Here is a 20,646-nt window from a genome sequence, read left to right as displayed (position 1 = left end):
CACTCGTTAGATAATTGAGCCAGAAGATTTGCACCTCGTTCAGACCTGGAGCTTTCCGTTTACATGCTCTTATCAAAACCGCTGAAACATCTAAAGCTGTGATGTTTCTCAACTCCATTTTGGGGAATACTGCTAGCTCTCTTCTTCTCTAGTTGGAACCACGCATTATCTAAATTGCTTCTGTTCGTCTTTCTCCAAACAATCGACCAATAGTTATTCATATCTTTCAATTGAGAGACTTCGGCGTCTTGTTGGTTATTTTGCTTTACACTCAGTTCACGATAGAACCTTCCTTCATCTTCCTGACAGGATCGATTTTTTTGCCTTCCTCACTACTTTTTTCGTACCAACGCAGTGTAACAGTAAGAACATTAAGTCTCTGCCTTTGAGAGTCGTTAATCTCATCCAACATTGCTGGTGCTAATGTCTCGATGTACCGAGGACGGTTGATTTGAGTAACATGGCTTATTAGTTTTCTTCTTCTATTTTCTTTGTTATATTGAGCCAATGTTTTAACCGTTGTCACAGCTGCATAGTATATAAGAGTATATGTTCATCTTGGGCAGAGAATGCCTTTGTGTTGGTTCTACATGCCGGAACTGTAGTAAAGCAAGATCAAGATTCTTTTCAATGTGCTGTAGTTTTTCGAGGATTTCGCTGCTTACATCATCGCCATTAATGTCTGGGTGTGGTTCTAGTGGATCCGGCACTTGATGTTCCTTATCCATTGCACCTATACCTTTAGCTTCAATCAGGACTTCATTGTCCACATTTTCCAACAAGAATTCGTCAGTAGGAAGCTGCTGTGCCTTCCATATTGATGAACGCTATTTTAACAGCCAAAAGCAATCTGTTTACAGATATTGAGCGTTTTCGATCTGCTCGATTCTGCTCAGTTATTCTTGGGGCTAGCTCTGGGTACTTAAGTAAGAAGAGTCGAGGTTGTTCTATCATATGGTCATATGGTATGTCCATTTAATCGCCTTCTTCATTCCTGAACCACCGCTTCAGCTTCTGGTTGTACAAGGCTATTTACCTGCTTGATCGTTTGACGCGGTTTTTTCTAACTGACGTTCATTTCCGTCGTTTTCCATGCCAAATCAACCTGTTATTTATTCCGCATTGGTCGGTGTTCTGAGATGTGTAGATCAGTCCTGATGTCCTTCACATTAGCGATAAGATCTCTTAGTGCTACTTTTTTTATATGAGGATACTTTGCAGCTTTCGTCCTAAAATATGATCGTTTTTCGATTTTGGTTTCAAACTTCGCATCTTAGTAATAGAGACGCATCAATTCCTCTTTCATTGTGGTATTCCACTTTATGTTCTTCCACGGTATTTCTGTTGGGGTGGTTGGCTGTAAATAGCTAATGCTAGCCAAGGTATCCTCAGCAGGCACAGTTAATGTTCCACGGCTTACTGTTTGTTGTAGAAGTTGTTGCTGGCCAGCTGTTTGATAAGTGTGATCTGCCTGACACTCTCGCAGCTCACACTCACCATAGTTACGCATGCTGTGTCTCCCAAGGGCGGCTTCAGGGTCGCCCCAACGATCCTCGGGAAGCGACACGCGTTTCAAAATCTTTGAAATACTCTCCATTATTATTTATGGGTTTTGGTATTCGTCTTTTTCCCTTTCCTCTTCGTTCGCTGCCTGTGGCGTGGGAAACTCTATTAGTAACAGTGTTACCTCCAACATAGCCGTCAAAGTCTTGGGAGGAAAGCTCAAGCTCTACCGCGGCAATAACGCGAAAACATTATTATTATTCGTCCAAATGGTCCACCTTCCACCCATAGATACTCATGACCTGGTACTTCGTTACTAAGCACGGTCGCAACGCGAGAAGTGATTAGTAGATTTGTTGATGTTAGTCGTTGTTTCGGAACTTTATATTACGCTTGCGCATTCGTTATAATTCTCGAGTATACAAACTGGAGAGTCCTTTTATATAGTTCCAACATTCAACCTGCAGAGTTTTTCGTCCTCCAAACAAGTTCTATTGTCATTCCTTCTCGCGATCGCTTTCTAAAATCGTCGCAGCTTCGCTAACAGGACCATGAGCGTCTGTCTAAGGTAGTGAATTTGCTTCGTCCAGATTCGCAGATGTTCTTGAACTGACGTTAGGTGGGCGATGAACCTTCTCCACGCGACTAGTCAGTCTCTGATACCGATTGCCCTTTCGGAATTGGTACGAACGTCCCAGTTTTGCTCTTATTTTACTAATCTCGCCTTGAAGTCGAAACTCTTATGTAGGATCTGACATCTTTTTTGAGGCATAGTGGATATTAGTCTAGCCTCTGAGTCTTCTGCTCATTATATCTCAGTGTTCAATCGGCCAACTAACCGGAGAAGGTCTTTGTTGTCTAAATTTCGGCAGACCGCTTCTTATTGATGGTTTCTGATCGGAGAAATCTAGGATGGCATCAATGAAGCACACCATGAGACGCAGGCTTTCCTTATTGAGCTGTTCAATAAGTTCAGCAGGAGCATGGACGGGCCCCGGTGGCTGCATGCCTAACGACTCTCGACCATGAGACAGTCGTCATACTACATCCCCCAGATCCGGCCCCTGTTCGCACATAGCGACTTCTTTTACGGGTATATGAACCTCCTCTTCCAACGCATCTTCGAGGTGCGCTACATGTGCTGCTATTTTTTGCTACACCTGTTTTTCGATGTGACTTATTTCGACCTTGGATATAAGGTGCCCTACCCAGTGGATCTTAATCAATCAGCAAGATGGTGTTCAGTCACTCTATGGGCCAGCTCGGGATGAAGACCTACGAAGAGAATTCCTACGTGTTAATAAAGGGTCGTCCCTGAGTCGCTTCATGTCCTCAAGGTACCCGAGGTTTTTGCCGGGCTTTCGCATTGAGTCCATTACACCTATCATGGTTGTGAGACATAATTACATCTGAAACTGCACCATGAATTCATCGGGAGCAGATGTGATTTCCTGGAATGGCCCCTTCTCCTGGTGAAAGCCCGAGGTTGTCTTGAAAACAAAATCTCAATACATTTATGTGACAAAATCCATTTCAAATCCTGTAGGCCGGATTTGCATCCTGTGCATTATGATGAAATTATAATTTCAAAGTGATGTAATAACTATTAAAGAAAATAGAAATAAAATGAAGAAAGTAAAACGAATTATTACAATAAATATAACAGACATTTCAGAATTATTTCAAGAAGAAAATGCAGTGGTAAACATTAGCAGGTCTAAGTTTTACCTATTGCATCCAAAATATGTTATGATTAGCCCTACAAAAGAAGTTTGCTGTTGAAATTTCGAGCTCTATCTAATTGGCATTAAGAATTTCAGACAGGAGAGTTATGAAGAAATAAAAAATATTCTTTACGAGATTTCGTATGCAGTAATGTGTCTGTCTCCGTCAGATGAATGTGCCTTTCAAGCATATGAAACCTGTCCTGGTGCCAAAGGTATCACACTTGATTTATGAGGAATGGAAGATGCTGACGGCTCTGACGAATTCACTTTTGCCATATAGAAGAATGGGGATCTGCAGAAGAAACCCCCAACCGTTTCTAAATTTATATATGAACTAGCGAAGTAAACTGTAAAAGCTTATGTTCATGTGCATGTTAAAGACGTCCAACGAACTATAATAAAGAAACCAATAATCTACGCCAAATGTAATCCGCGACTTCTTATATGTGAACTTTACGGAAAATTGGGCAGACATTCTGATCAAAGCAATTTAAGGTAATTATTGGTTCAATAAGAAAATTTTTATATTTTCACTGCCGTATAAACTAAAAAAAGTCCCATTTTTATTCAAGGCATCAAATGCGTCATCCGCATACAAGTAAAAAAGAACCTATAGTAAGTTTTGCCTTTTTTGCGTTATAGAAGTGAACAAGTATGGAGCGAATTTAATAACGAAAGGAATCGCCTGCTCTTACGTATGTTTTTGAGGTGTAAGACATCTCAAATGTTGATCAGAAATCCAATTGAAATCAGTCCCGGCTAAATTCTGCTATATAAAAGCAACAATGTTTGGGATTCGACCATAAGTTTTGTTGTAATAAGTGGTGATTTAAAGCATGATTCTGCTCATGCTGCTTGTTAAGCATTAAGCAATAAATGCATAACCTTTAGAGTCCTCAGACCAACTCATAGAAAATGCAGAAGCTTTTGTAGTGTACATCACAAAGCACACATCGGCTACACGGTTTATCCTTCTGAAAAGTAAAGATGAAGGAGTATTTCGCAAGCAAAAAACAACAAAGTAAACTCAAGCAAAGAAGTGCAAAACGATCCAGAAATGCCACATGTAGACAACTGTTTTAAACGAAGACGGCACCAAATTATTCATAGCTCAGACAGCAGATCATAAATGACAAGAGCTAAAAGAAGACAAAAAAGAAACAGAAAAATCCCATAAAGAATGAAATCCAGAACGAGAAGATGCCAAAAAGTATCTCAACGAAAAAGTAACCAGCTTTAAAATGTTTGACGTATGTATATCATTATGTCAAAAAAATGTATATTCGTCTGATCTTAAGTAAAAAAATACCAGTAAAAGGCAATAAATACAAGAACAGTAAGAAAACTTTTTTTTCTTCTAAAATAAAAATATATTGCTCGTCTAAATTGTGTTCTAAATTTTTCTCATCAATACGGTTTTAAAGTAAAATTTTGTAATAAAAAATTCGGTGCATAGTATAATAATAAACAATATAGAGGCTTGCGCAAGGCGAAAAGGATGTGGGGTGGACCTACAACCTAAGATATCTTCCGAATTATTAATAACAGCGGCATTAAGTACTCCGCTGCCGGGCTCTCCAGTAGCGGGAAGTGAAACCGTAAGCGAGTGAGTCTAAAGCTCATGCTTTAGCTCTTACGGCAATCGCTGACTCTTTCCAATTCAGCTTTTAAATGCTTAAAAATGTTTTTAAATACATATATTTCAATTTCATTGAATGTGAATATCTTTAATAATGAAATTTTAAAACATTTTCAGAGACATATACTAATTAAATTAGAGAATGCTCAACGTGAAATGGAGGATGTAATTTACCATACAAAACAAGAAATTAGTATGGCAGTAAAGAAGCTTGGATGGCCGGTCGAATATGCAAGAACCAAATATCAAGAAAAGGTGAGGATACTATATAATAAGAATTTTCGTCCCATAAAGTCCAATCCTAACAGAGACATATTTGATAAATAAAAAAAATGCTAGTCCCACTGAAAATTGCCTGGTGTATATGGCTTATAATAGTGTTATAGTAATATCCATTACTATGTAAATAGTAGAATACCGCTTAATATGACAATATAGTTCATTATAATCGATCTATAACACGGGGTCAAATGGTAAACGTTTCTCCTCACTACGCTACCTGTGGTGACGAATGATAGTCCAGCGCGCGCGCAGCAACAACCTGTTGCTACTCAAGGTATGTATCATCCTGAAACAGACTGTTTAAGATTGAATTGTGTCGTTTTTCCAAAAAATTTAATTTTTTAATTTTAATATTATTTTTTAAAGATTAAACCAAAAACTACGCATCCCGTCAAAATATGATTATTAACAAATTTGTAGATCTTTTTTTGGCGATCAACTTTTGATGTCCAATCGGCATCAAAATTTTCACTCATATTCTTTGGGCTCCCGGGCAGGTCTTATGAATATTTCGGTATTATGGAGTGAGGGGGGGGGGGCACAGTTTTTTAAATATATAGAATCAAGTGACCTAAAATGTATGATACTTATGAAAATCTATAGTTTTTGACAATCGGCACGAAATTTTGCACACATTCTTTGGGCTGCCAAGCAGACAGTAAGAGTATAGAGGGGGCAAACGAAGGGTCAGGGCATATGGAGGGGGGCATATTCGCAGTGTTTGACAAATCGGCATTAGATTTTTGACACTTATTCTTTGAACTCCCGGACAGGTCGCTATTTTTCATTATTTATTAAATAAAAGCTATTATCAATTAGTGATTCGGGTTGCGGTAGAAACCTATTCCAGTGCCTAATCTATATGTGTATACATTTTCAAGTCGATCTATGCGACGGTGTGGACGGTATCGAGCCGCAATGGCACAAATTTGAATTTTATATAGTAGATTTGTTTTATTCCATTTATAAAGGATTCTAGGTTTAAAATGTTGCAAGTTTAAGATGCTGGTCTTTGAATATGAATGGTTATGGGAAATGAAAAATAGGTCAGGGCAAAATTAGGGCATTTTTAAAATGAAGTTTTGCGGTAAACCTGATATAATATTCTTGTTAGTAATTTATTTGCCGTGCATTTCTATTCCTATTCCTTTTTTTGCAGATACTTTCTACAGTAAATTGTATTTTTAGTTATAAATTTTATTATTTATTTAAAAATTTAGCAATATTGGGAAAAATCTAATTCTTTTTGGTTACAATTACAACTGCTTTGTTTAAAATTTGTCCTTTGGGCTGAAAATTCAAGCATCTTCATATACAATTTCTTAGTTAATAAAATACATTGTGCGTTATGAAGTGGCCATTTGTGGAACTAATTAACTGACTGTGCGGTGCCGTTTTGGAATAATTAACTGTAGCTAACTGGACGGTGTGGTAAAGGGCTGCCTAACACTCACTTATTCTGAGGGCGTAATGGGCTCGTAAGATGCTGGTTTCAAATAATATTAATAAAGAAAAATTGATCGCCAGAAAAAGATCTAAAAATTTGTTAATAATCATATTTTGACGGGACGCATAGTTTTTGGTTAAATCCTTAAAAAAATAATATTAAAATTAAAAAATTAAATTTTTTGGAAAAACGACACATAGTTAAAAAAAATAGGCAAAATTTATTCACATAAAAAAGATCTAAATATTTTTATTATTCATTTCTAAATAGGAGGCGTAGTTTTCGTTTTATTCGTAAAAAATAAATTGAAAAAATTAAATTTTGCTCGAATGACACAAGCTGCGAAAATATTGATAAAAGTTGTTCATTCAAAAAAGAACTTGAATTTATTACATTTACAAATTTCGGTCAACTTTGTACCCGAGAAGACCAAAGTGTTTTTTTGAGTATTTTCGCGCGCAGAATTCAAATCCTTAGCTCGTTTCCCGCCATCTGGTCAGATTTCTGAGATACCACATGTTGGTGGTATATCGGTCTCACAACGACTAATAGCTGATCGCGTGAATACTGTATTTATTTCAATCGTATTTGTATGGTTCTAAATCGAATCATGATTGTCAAAAAGTCCGAGAAAGACGTGCAAAGTAAGTGCTAAGTATTTTTGTTATGGAATAAAATGGAATGGAAGCTTCTAATGTGTCCCCTAAGGATTTACATTGTTCTTGTACCTTGTATCCCTATTCCCTTACACAGCCCCACACACTTATTTGGTGACAGAAGGTGGGCCTACAGTTTAAGGTGGTTTGCCAACCACCAATAGCACGATATTAGGAGCGCGCATGCACAAGGTTTTTAAAAATGTTTAATTTTGTTTTTGTTTTTAGTCAAAGTTAACATTGTTCATTTATATTTTAGAGAAAATGTTTCGAACTCTTTATTTGTTTATACTCTCTCCCCTTTACGGGTTTGAGAGTCTTTACATAACCATTCCAAGTATTCTTACAAACAAGCCTCATACTATCTTGTGAACTACTTGCTTCATACAGTCTTAAATTATTATTCTTATTTCTAAAAGCTTGCGGCTCTGCCCTGGGCTTCCATTCCCTCTTACCATTATCCATTTCAAATTTTAACTTAAGTTCGCAACACTACTTCGTAACTCTTCTTCTTTCAGAGTCATTTTTTGGCTTTTTTTCCTACTATCGTGTGCAACCAGCTCTCCCTCCCTCAGATCTTGTAGTTTCTTTATCCATTACTCCCCCTGACCATTTTCATTCAGAATCCATTTAATTCTTTCTTCTGTACTCGCCCCTCCCCCTTCGTCCCCTGTACATCTCCCTAACACATGCAACTATGTTTCCTGCTCATACCTACATACTCTACAAATATTCTCTTCTTCATTCATCCAATACATGCATGCTCTTATACCCTCTCCCATTCTGAATCTCACTACTCTATTCTATTTGCTCTCCTCTTTAATCTTTTTCTGATACTCTGGTTCCCCCTGCCCCTTAATCATTCTATATCAGCTGCTGTACCTTGAATATGCGATTTTTCCTCATCTTTCTTCATCTTACCTTGCCTTCATCTCTTCTTCTATTTCCTCCCACTCTGTACCCCTCTCATGTATACCACAATCACGCCTCATTTCATATCTCTCCACCAACTCCAACTCACTCCCAACACCCATCTCAAAAATCTCTCATGCAAACTTTCAATTCTCTTGTGACCTTTCCATCCCCAGATTTCCACACCATGGCTTAACACTGACCATACTAATACATCAAACATCCACGCTCTCATCTTCCAGTCATTCTTGAACTTTCTTTTTCCTATATCCCATACTTGTCCCAATACTTTACTCACGCATTCCAATCTCTTTCTCATCTGCAGCTCGCTTCCACCTCTCTTTTCGAATTAAAATCATAAGTAGCAAAACTCATCAACTAACTCTACCACTACGTCATTTATCTTTCATTCATACTCTAATCTACCCCTTTTATTTCTTACACACATCATCTTGGTGTTGTTCACATTTATTTGTAAGAACTTTTCTCTCATATATTCTTCGAACACTCTCATCAACAAATTCATACCTCTTTCATCACCCGCTAGTAGCACTACGTCATCTGCATATGCTAGTAAATACAGTTTGCCCGTTCCTAATGTTGTCCCGCCTTTCCCTGAGTTCTGCCTGAACCCCCTTCCTGTCCAGAATTCATCACCTTTCTTATCTCCTATATTCACCCTTATTTTAGTATCCACAAATATTTCTTTTATCCTCTCTATTAAACCTTTGTTTATTCCTCTCTCTTTCATGGCTGCCCATAAGATCCTCCTGTTAAATGCGTCAAATGCTGTCTTAAAGCCTACAAACAATACTTCCTTTCTCTTCCACCTTTCTTTCCAACCTCCTTATAAGCACTTCTGCATACATTTTATATCCCACGGATATGAGTGTGATACCTCTATATTCATCCACTTTTTCGCCTTCTCCTATCTTAATCAACGGTACTACCAACCCTGTCGTCCACTCCCCAGCCTCATTCACCTCATCCCTACTAATCTCGTTTTCAATTTCCTCGTCCCCATCGACTACTTTTCTTCCTTCTCCCTTTACTCTGTATTCCATTCCTCCTAACAGCCCCTTGAAGTGCTTCGTCCACTCTTTCATTCCTATTTCATCATTTATACTCTTCCTTCCTCATCTTTCCCTATTTATCACTTCCCATTTCCTCCCTTCTTTTATCGCCTTCTCTACCTCTTCCATATACCTTTCTTTCTCCTTCTGTCTTTTCTCCTTTATCATTCTTTCGTGCTCCCTCTTTCTCCTGTTGAGTTCTCCTTTTTTCCATTTCCCCATTCCTCCATTTCTTACACTTTCCTTCATCCTATCTTTACTTTCCCTGCATTCCTCGTCCCACCAACCTCTCCTAAACCCTTCAAATGCCCATTAAATTTTCTTTTCTCTTTTCTTTCCTCTTTCCGCTGCTGCCCTTTGAGCCACTACATCTCATTTTCGCGATTACCGGAAAGTGTTCTGAGCATGTCACGTCCACTTCCATTCTAACCATCAGCCTCCTTATTCTTTCTTCTGTCAGAATGTAAGCTATTACGGTGTCTCCTATCCCTGCATACGTATATTCACCTTCTTCTTCTCCTCTTGTATTGCCGTTACAAATGAACCATCGCGCCTCTCCGAGTATGTTCAATAGCCTCCTACCCTCCCGATCCGTTTCCTTTTGTTTCGATTTTCTTATAAACACCTCTTTTTCTCTACCCCATACTTCTCCCCCTTGTTTCCCGGCCTATGCATTCAAATCCCCTCTCATTGCGACCAGCCTCTCCTCTTTCTCCTCTGTCCATTTCCTCATTGTTCTCCATCCTCCCTCTTTTCCTCTTCTTCTGTACACGCATACTACATCCACAATAAATTTTCCTAATTTTATTCTCCTAACTATTGTTCTATCCTTTTATTCTATATACTCTCTCCTTTCTTCCTCTACCACCAGTTCCTTTCTTACCCCTAACACTATGCCACCCATTCCTCTTCCTTTCACGTGCTCCTTTCTTGCTGCTTGAATCTTTCCACTATTTCTCATCCACCCACGTCTCACTCATCATTATCACATCCCATTTCCGCACTTCTCCCCAAAATTCTTTGTACTTGTTTTTGAGCTCTGACACGTTCCAGACTGCTACTTGCACGTCGCTCTTTTTGTACTAATCTCCCTTCTTTCTTTCATTCAGGTCCTCTTGCCGTTTTAAAACCCTCCTTGGCCCTTGCATTCCCCTTTTCATGCTTTTTATGCCCTTCATTGACTACCCGTTTCTTCCCCTCCCTCAGTTCTTCTACTTAATCGTCCCAAATCCTTATATCTCCTTTGACCCATATCCTATCTCTACCAATTTTTACCCTATTACCTTTACACCTCTCATTCCATGCTTTTAGCTTGATTAGCCACTTTCTTCTCTTTTCCCGCCAAGTCAGATCTTCTTCGATTCTTTCATTTCTTCCTTTCAACAATTTCTATTTCTCCATAACTTCATATTTGTCCTGCTCACTCCCAAGTTCACCAAAAACATACATTCTTTGCCCACTTTATTCTCCTAGTCTTCTTATCCCTTCCATTCTGATTTGCCCGCCGATGTCTCTCATCACCTTCCTAATTTCTTCCTCTGCCCTTTGACTGTCCCCTTTCACAACCTTTACTATTATGTTCTTCCTTTTGCTCTCTCTCTTCCCTTTCCATTCTTCTTTCGACATCCATCAGTCTCAAGCGTCATCTTTCATTCTACTCGTGCTTGAGCACCTGACACTCTCACTTCTTCCATACTTCCTTTCTTTCCCACCTTAGACTCATTTCTTAGTTCTAATTTGCTCACTCTCTCTTCTAGCAGTTTCATGTCCTTTTTCCTAATCTGCTCATTCTCTCTCTGCCTGTTTTGTATACTTTCCAATTTATTCCACACCTTTTCTTTCTCACCTTTCCATAATTGATCTCATTCTTTCTATTTTTGTCTCACTTTTCTTACCTCGTCTTTTACCTCTTCCCCTTGTCTTTTCATATCATTCAGTCTTCCGCATGTCTCACCGAATTTTCCGCAAGTCTCCTCTTTAAATCCTTTTATAAGGGCTTCTAACTTTATAAGTATATACCCTTCATCCGTATTTCCCTCCGGCTTTCTTTTTTCGTTTTTACCTTTTTAACGTGTGTGTGTGTATATATATAGTTCGAAATTTCGAAAAAAACGTCATTTTCGAAAAATTCTAGAACCCTTCAGTCTTTCTCAGTTTTGATCCACAAGGTCGCATTTTTTTCTTTATTACTCCAACTTTAATTTAAAAATCTGTCCTAATGCTTTTACGAAATTGCAGCATGTCTACGGAGCATTAACTACTTGCAATTTTTCGAAAAAATGAGGGCTATTTGCAAATGCCACTTTAACGTTAATTAGATAAGGCCCCGTTTTTAGATTTTTAGATTTCATCCACTACAAGCTGAGCTATCGCGTATTTTAAAATGGCGCTTTTTCGAAACTAGCCCATATTGATACCACAATATCTTTTTTCTGGCAGCACCGATTTTAATGAAAATTCCACAAAATAATCTTCAAACATTCCTAAACAAAACAGAAAAATACCTGGAAGGTATTTGGGCCTCGTTCAGCAGATATGAATTTTTTTCTTTTGGTGCTTTGACTGTGTTTGGGATAATGTTGTCAATTTCAAAGATGCTGTGTTTAAAGTTTGTGCAGTTCAAATTACTCGGTAATGAAAATAAATTCTCTAGTAGTTTGATTTCTATCTTGTGTTGAAAAAGTTTATGTTAAAAGTTGACTTTCAAGTTAATAAATGATTTTGCGTGATATGTTACTAATAAATGTATATTGATTACTAATAAAGTTACTTTAAAAGACGCGTAAGCAACGTGAAATCCAAAATTTATGCTAGTTCCATGATTTGCTTGACAGGAAAACTGCATGAAAACACTAAAAACTGACAAAACTCGTTCGTGACTGTGTTGTAAATGTAAAGAGTATTGTTGCATTGTTCTTCATCAAATCTTTTGAGAATTTACATATATCCATTTCATCAGATGGTTTTATTCTCATCTTAAAGAAGTTATAGGTACCTTTAAAAAATTAGATATATAATAAAATCGAAAAAATAATAGTTTCCATGATCAGCTAGTACGCCCAAACTGAATAGCCAACCCTGACACATTGTAGACAACAGGACGCTTTTAATTCCTTTCAGAGCAGAAAATTATCTCAGCACTAGCCACTGTTGCGGGGATTGTTAACAAAATCTGGAGTGCAATTCACTTATTTGGAAACAGAGAAGTTAGGTTGGTTCTTTGAAGAGCATTGAGTAATTGTAAACGTTGCAAGGTTTCTTCGCCGAAATTTGTAAACAAAAATGCAAACATCCTCAAGGACAGCGAAAGTTTTATAAAGTTTGTTTGCTTTTTCAAAGCGCTCAGTTACAGCTTGAATTACATGGCCTAGGATAACATAGTACACACCTCGTTTGAATTTCACATATGATGCAACATTTTCTACTCTGTCTTAAGAGACTTCGTGGAAAGTCAAGATGAAGAAGGTTGGGATAAATTATCACTGACAGTGATATTCTCAGTGTTAATAATAGTGTTAATCAGTGTTAATAATAGTGTAATGATCCTCGGAAGCTGTTTCTGTGAGAAGGAGACTATCAACGTTATCGACAATAGGGTGGGCAATGTCTTTGTGAGGGTCCGAAGGGCTTGATATTGAATAAAGCTCTAATGAAAATCCGCTTTAGGAATGGAAAACCTTCGAAATCTGTTCAACGAAAGCTGTCTTCTTTTTCCTTTATATTCTGTGCACCCGACTAATATTTTTAGCTCATTGTAGCACAATGCTGCGTATTTTATGCACAAACACACAAAAAGAGTTTTTAATTACTACTGGTCAGCTTAGTCGCTGATCTCGTAGAACTAAAGAATTTCTTAACATATCCGATATCGCTTATATGTTTATAAAAGCCCACTGTCGCTTAAGTGCTTAGGATAATTACGATACGTGAAGTCGCTTGAATTTTTTTCGGTTTATAAAACGTTGTTTGTACCATGGGATGCAGTAACTTAAAAAGATTTCGTAGAAAACGTGATTATGTTTTGGCTTCGATACACTGAGAAAATCCTTAAATATAAACGCATCCTATTTTTGAAAAATATATTTAGGGACATGAGTTTAGGTAAAATTTGCGCATATTTTAATGATTTCTCTTTCTTACTAGATAAAGTTTAAATAATTAGTGCACAAGGTTTCATAGAATTAGTCACACACTATCAGATCCTATAATTAAATTTGTGTTTGAGCAAATGGAAGCTAGTAGGTATCTCGGGATAGAATATTTTTTATGTTTACCCTTATATGGGTGAATTTTGTCAGGACTCCAAACTTTTTACAATTCTGTAATCCTAACCTAAACATTTTTGAAATATCATTGATTTTATATTTGATTTATTACTTATCTTCTAGAATTACCTCTGTACAATGTAATCTTTACATTTTTAACAGTTAATTTATTGTTTAATTGAGCACAAAAGCATCATGAGGAAATATATCAAAATGTTACTATGGTGGTTCTAACTTAAGAACATTTGCATATTCTAAATTAGTAATTTATAATAATTATATTGATTCAGTGGGTTGTAGTCTGTTTAGAAATTCGGTCTGGCTTTGATTTGTCACTACATTTTAAATACAAATTTTGATCTGGATAGCGTCGGTCTTATGATAAGTTGATTCCTTATTGAAATACTCCTAAAAGGATCCCGCGCTTTAAAGAACAAAAAGAACATCCATCATTCATCTTTCTATGTTACAAAATTTCAGTTAAAAAAAATTATTCTCCTGTTCAATTCACAAAAATTATGACTATCTCCATAAGATGGAATGTTAAGTTTAATAATATTGTCCCGTAAACCAAGTTCTAAAGCTTGACAAAATTCGGGCGGCATATTTTTACTGCTAATAATTTCTCATTTACAAAATTTGGGCAAAATCTCATTATTTTGTCTTATATTCTTATATCGATGCTTCATTATTCTACAGGTAAGAGAGGAGTGGAATGATGTATTTCGTAGGGAGAAAACACATCCCATTAGGGCTTGTACTCTAATTGCGGTACAATCTACAACGTGGATGGGAATGTCTATCGCGCTTGCCAATATGTGTTGCACGTTTTCTCATAATGACCCAGGTATTTATTTCCTAAAGAAAATGCAATAGCTTAATCTACAGGTAACACTATAAAAATCACAATACGACTGTAGTTTTTAACATATGGCCGAGACGTAAAAATGTGATAGAACTCCAAAAAAGCAATCGAAAAGTCTTTATGAAAAAAGTTTTTATGATGAATAATAGGAAATGCAATTAACGATTACTTTTTAAAACTTTTTTTTTATTTTTCTGAACCAATGGAAAGTGATTTTTTGTCGAGTTCTATCATCCTTTTGTATTATTTTCGCAGGTTCATAGTCATACAGTGTATTTTAAATATTATTACACTTCTTTTTGACGGAAGTATGATTAATTAGTGGAACTTGGCGTTCAGGTCATGTAGATAATGGAATAAACTAAATTTGGTGTATTCTGGTCCTTTTAGACGCGAATTGCGGCACTCTTCAGTATTTTTATTTCTAAAAAGAACAATGTTCTTGATTAGTATGTTTTGTGCCTACATTTCGTTTTAGTTATAAGCTGGTAACTGCACTCTTTAGACTAATGTAGAACTAGGTTACTATTTAACTTCTTTTTTTTTGAGCTATACGATGATTTTTTAATTAACTTTTGTGAGGGGTCTAATTCCTGATCTACTATCAACGATTAATTTAGGTTCCTCTGCATTTAACGTTAAATAATTTTCTCAAAGAAAAATTGTAGCTTAATGACTAAATAATGATTTTAAATCTCAAATTATTGTAGTTTAATGAGCTTAAAAGCCATATGTTATGTAATTATTTATAGCTTACACACAAAATAACTTTGGTTATTGTAATAAAAGAGAGTGATGAGACACATTGCCGTTAAACCTGAACTTTATTGACTTCGTGAGAATACGAATTTACAAAAATGAGTAGGAACTAAAAGTCAAAGGACTCTCATATTATTTACCCGAATATTGACACAGAAAAGTCTTTCGTGCATCAATCTAAGACATTGTAGGTAAGAAACGAATCACCCTGTAGCGATTCCTTTATCCTAACATTCTAATTCGATTTGTTGATATAATTAGTGACCGACAGATTTTTAATTCGTACGCAAAAATTAAAATTTCCCTGATAATAACTTAGAAAGTGATCTGTAAATGAATGAAAAACATAGTTGCGAGTTAAAACAAAATATATTCAATAAAAGAAAGAAAATGGAAGACATAAACGTCATAAATCGTTCAAGATGCTCAAAGACTTAACCGCCAAAATCAAGACTAGTAAAATACATTTCACACACATTCCAAATCATCCATCCATTCCGAGCATATAAATTCCAGATTAAAAGAAAACACATGAATAAATTAAAAAATAAAGGTCAATAGTATACCAACAACGATGTTACTCACAAACGATTCGTGTACTTATTTTGATCAGGAGAATATCCTACACATCGCTCAATGGAGAAAAACCGTTGAGGTGTGGCATGAAGCTGATATTCAAATTGGATATGCGGATGACAGGAAAACAGGAAATCTATCCTGATTGTTCAGGAACTTTGAAAAGACATCATCAAAGTTCTTAGGTTTCCACTATTCTTCAATTTTTCAGGTTCTAATAGATGGTACGAATCTTCAGAAAAGAAATCACGTCCAAAATAATGCCAAAATGAAACATAATTTGAAGCCCCACGTTTTACACTCGATTTCTTTTTTACAATTGATTCATCTCCATCAACACAAATTTAACGTTTAATTAAATGATAAATATCTTTATATTAGACCGTTTGTTGTTCACTTAAAATGTGGCGTTCGAATATACATTCCTAAACATAAGCCAAAACTTTGGCACACGTAAAAATTTTAAATGACACGCAAACATTAGGTGCAGACTGGACTAGTGATTCAGAGACAAGAATGAAGCTCTCGAAGATTTTTCGCACATTCCTCATTCATTCCCCATTCTCATTAATTTCATTATCACGTGTGATTGGTCATTCTCCTGAAGAGTCGAAAAAAAATTATTTTAAATCGAAATGCTTTTATATTTAAATTTAACAAGCGCTTTCGTGAATTATTTACGAGTACATTTCCTAAATTAAATATAACTTTTTTCTATAGTCGAAAATCGCCTCAACCCGATCCGAAAATGCTAAAAAAGATAATTGTACATTTTGCAATAAAATTATGCTATAGAAAAAATTATCGCGAATAACTGGAAAATGTTGACTTATGAGGGGACATAGATTAATAACAAATATATTGCTTATAAGGATGTAAATAAATAATGGCTGGCCGTTAAAGGGAATATCACGACAGCAAAAAATGTCATCTTGTGCTGGAGATTAAGAAACAAATTTTTAAAATATACTTTTTAAATTAAGGGTTTTTCGTCTATAACAATAGAATACCCAACATAATTAGATAGATTACGAGCAGATTAACGTTATAAAAATAAATTATCGCGAGTAACTTTAAAATTGTGGCTTTTAGGGGCACTTAGATTTATAACAAATATATGTTTATAAGTGTGCAAATATCTCCCTTCTACTCTGGATTCCTATGTGGTCCGTCCATCAGAAGAGATTATAAAGTCAAACACCTTTCATACATAGACGACCTTAAATTCTTTGTCTCTTTAAAAGATGACCTAAACATCCTTGTGGCGTGTGTAAATAGGTACTCTAAAGCGAATGACATGAGCTATGGGTTAGGAAAGTGTGCCTACGTCCATTTACACAAAGGAAGACAGAAACTACAGCATCGCGAGACATTCAGGATATTTTACTAATAGGTGGAAATACCATTAAATATGTTGGTAATGGACGAACATACGCATATCTTTGAATACCGCAAGCTTTCCACCACAAAACGTATCAGTGGTACAAAACCTGATATGGTCCTCCTAGATCTGAAGACGAAGATGATCTACGTAAATGAATTCTCGGCAACAGTCGATTGTAATGTCACGGCAGTGGAGGAAGAAAAACGAGGAAAATATCGAGCTCTTTTTTCGATCTAAGCAGGCTGCACCTACGCTACAAACGCTACAAAGTCCACCCTTGTAGTTCTTATCATTGGCTGCCTTGTAGTTATGAAAGCTTCATTTGTTAGTTTATTCAACAAAATCCCGACTTGCCAGAGTCAGGCTCAGTCCATCGAGAGCCGGATGCGAAAGGCTTTTCTTCCGGGATCACTTCATTTGGTCCATTAACACTATTCCTTATAAAATTCTACAAAGATTGTTAGCTCTAAACAAGTATCCTGAGGTTAAACCTTCATCTTTAACTGCGCCGTCTCCCGCGTAAGGTCATCCGCAACTACACACCGGGTTGGTTGGGTATTTATTTGGCGACGACAATAAGGACGGAGAATGCATTTCCAGGGTGTGGTTCGCAGCTAACAATAAAATATCCGAGTCAGGACTCTCCTTGGACTCGTTCGATCTCACGCGACGGAATTTCTGGAGATTGCGGCAGGATGGTCCTGCGGAATGGTACCGGTTCCTGGCCATCTCTTACAAATGCCTAGGAGTTGCCACGCTCCTTCGATAAATAAGGCTGGCGCCTCAGCTATCTCATTTGCCTAACTTAACTATCTAATTCGTTAATGTACGTGTGTACGTGAGTACATGGACACACCTATAGCAATTCGAGTAACATTATTTGAGGGATATATTTGGGGCGAGTTTGTTTTCCAATTCATAATTTATCTTTATTTTGCAACTTTATTTTCTTACTGAACAATGCGTTAATGTCTACATTTTGATACATAGCAAATCCAACCCTACGTGGATAAAGTTTGCTTACCCCTATGAGAGTGGATGATACTCTTACCTTATGAATACTCCGTCATAAAATTTATTCCTCATTTAAGATAGCCAAGGCAGCCATCCCCATTTGATTATGAATAAGATTTAGGGTACGTTTCCGCAGCCCTGGTATCTACTTATTATATAATGGTGCCTCGCGGGAGTCATCTTTACGTTATTATTTACAAGGTTTAGGGAGCATTTCGGCAGCCCTGATAACAATTATCGTCGCTTCTTCCGAGGCGCGTAAGCTCGTGGGTCCCGATACATAACGGGTGCGCGCGCTCGCAAATGATATCGCCCCCCGGCGTTGGTGGTGGGATATTCTCCTTCATCGGCTTCCGATGCTGTTGCCGGATACGAGACGAGCTGTCATCATATGTCTCCTCCCTATTGAAAGATTCGACACGGTGCTCGTTTGCGACTCCGCTGACGCTCTCGGCTATTTGGAAAAGTGTAGGCGGCCGCCTGCCGGCATCCCGTGCTGTTACCAATGCACTCCTGTGAACGTTCTGCGCACCGCCGTCCCTCCACATCTAATACACTTCGCCTGAGATGTGATCTAGGACCTGGAATGACCCCAGTCTGGCTCGAGGTAGTTTGGCATTATATCCTCGATATTATTTTACATCTTGTGATTGGATGCGCATACACATAATCTTTCGGAGAATAATGCGGTGGACTTGGCGCGGCAGTGTACCATGCCTGGTAATCAGCCTGCCGCATGTGGGCCGCGCTCCTGCGAACTTCATTTCCTCACGCTGGCTGGATTCTCCAGATCAGCTTGCAATTCCCACTCCCCTGGGCGAAAGATAGTGCCTTAGTGTAGACGGAGTCGGAGCCCCTTTTTCATTTTTCGATTCTCCCTTTCAGTGCGGTTTGCTGGTGGTTGGTACACGATTATTGCCTAAAGCTCGCAACCCCACTGACGACTCGCCTCGGCCCATGCCTGGCCTGTAAATTTTGGCCCGTTGTCGCTCAGTAGCCTTGTTGGATACATGTATTTGCTGAATACTCCTTCTTTCTTCAGCTTGATAATTTTTGGGCATCGGATGCCCGTGAAGGGAAGTTTTCCACCCAGCGGGTGAAAAGGTCGGTTACGACCAATATGAAATGGTGCCTCCGGCTCGTGCAAGGATATGGTCCCACTAAATCAACGGCAACCGTATCCTATTCTGTGTGTGCCTGCGCAGGCGTTGCCCGTCTGGCTGCCGTCTACGTACTGGTTTGCAGCAAATGGATAGTTCGAAACCAGATACGTAGCGGCCGATCTCCCGACTCATTCCGGGCAAATTAAAGTTTTCTTTAATTGAAGGATCGTTTCATTCGTTCTGGGAGAGCCGTCTAAGGCGGCATCGTGGTAATGCCAGATCACCTTCGCTCGTAGAGCTACCGGGACTAATAGGCTCCACATTCCTGAGTCATCGCGTCACCACCAAGCATTGTCGGTTAATTTGTACCTCTCGATGAATTCGGCGCCGTTGGTGGAGAGGTGAGGGCTGTTTGACAGTTCTCGCCAACGCATGATGTAGTTGGTTATAAACGGGTCTTTCTGCTGAGCGTCAATAAGATCGCGGAATAGTGGCAGCCGAGCTAAAGCGCTGAGAACTGGCATGTCCGAGGCACGCTCGTGGTAAACGGGGTGAGTGGTTGGAAGTAGCATCTGATCGATATTGGGCTCGCCAGGCGGTTACACAGGACCAAAAAAAAAAAAAAGAAAAATAATTTCTGAGTATTAAATGCCAACATGATTTTTTCACCCTATTTCCCTAATGTAGTAATCCTATAACCTCATGGCTTTATAATACCCTTACCTCGTAATAATAAAACCTCATAACCTTAAAGTCCTGTAACCTCATTCAGAAGATATGTCTTGTTTGGGAAAACAGAACAATTTTGTGAGTTTTTCTTATGCAACATAGTCATGGGTAAGTAGCTCTATATCCTCGAAATCCCATGACGCCATACCTTCAAAACCCCGAAATCATAAGAGTTACGTGAGTGAAATCATGGATCAAGGTCTACTTCATCACTTTTTTTAACCCCTCTCAAACGTCTCTCATACCACAGTATGCATGTAGTCGAATATCTTTTTTGCAATATTTATGAAATGGAATTATTTCGTGACAGTTTAACACTTTTTGAACGAAAACCACATTAAAACTACTACTACTACCACCACTGCTACCTTTTACAATTGCAGGGTATCTAGCGACCGGAAAATCCGGGAATTCGCCGGGGATTTTCTAGACCTTGAAAAATGCGGCAAAAGGCCGGGAATTCTGTTCGCATAAATTCGTATTTCCTATATTCTGTGTAGAATTATATTTTCTCATATAATATAAAAACTTTGGTAAACGTAATTAATCCTATTTGAAAAAGGTGCGAATGAAAGTCAATAAACATCGTTTATCATAGACATTGTGGTTCGTCTTAATACCTTTAAATTACGAGGGTAGTTCAATAAGTCCTTAGAATGACCAACAGATGGCGCGCGAATCGCTCCAAATCATCTGTTTTCAGTCAGCACCA

The 20,646-nt window shown here is 37.8% G+C and overlaps 1 protein-coding gene across 3 annotated transcripts in view; it reads left to right on the top strand.

Annotated features, from left to right (window-relative positions):
• Positions 1-20,646, top strand: part of LOC117178904 (cytochrome c oxidase assembly protein COX18, mitochondrial-like) — a 128,990-nt gene that overhangs the window by 17,036 nt on the left and 91,308 nt on the right. For all 3 annotated transcript variants that reach the window (XM_033370444.1, XM_033370443.1, XM_033370445.1), the window contains exons 2-3: positions 4,987-5,124; positions 14,204-14,351. In XM_033370444.1, coding sequence (XP_033226335.1) covers positions 4,987-5,124; positions 14,204-14,351 — 286 coding nt within the window. The remainder of the gene's footprint in view (positions 1-4,986; positions 5,125-14,203; positions 14,352-20,646) is intronic.

Source organism: Belonocnema kinseyi, chromosome 8 (genome assembly GCF_010883055.1).
Source record: "Belonocnema kinseyi isolate 2016_QV_RU_SX_M_011 chromosome 8, B_treatae_v1, whole genome shotgun sequence".
Taxonomy (NCBI): Eukaryota; Metazoa; Arthropoda; class Insecta; order Hymenoptera; family Cynipidae; genus Belonocnema; species Belonocnema kinseyi.
Note: the sequence above shows the minus strand (reverse complement) of the source record. Positions and strands in the feature narration are given on the sequence as shown.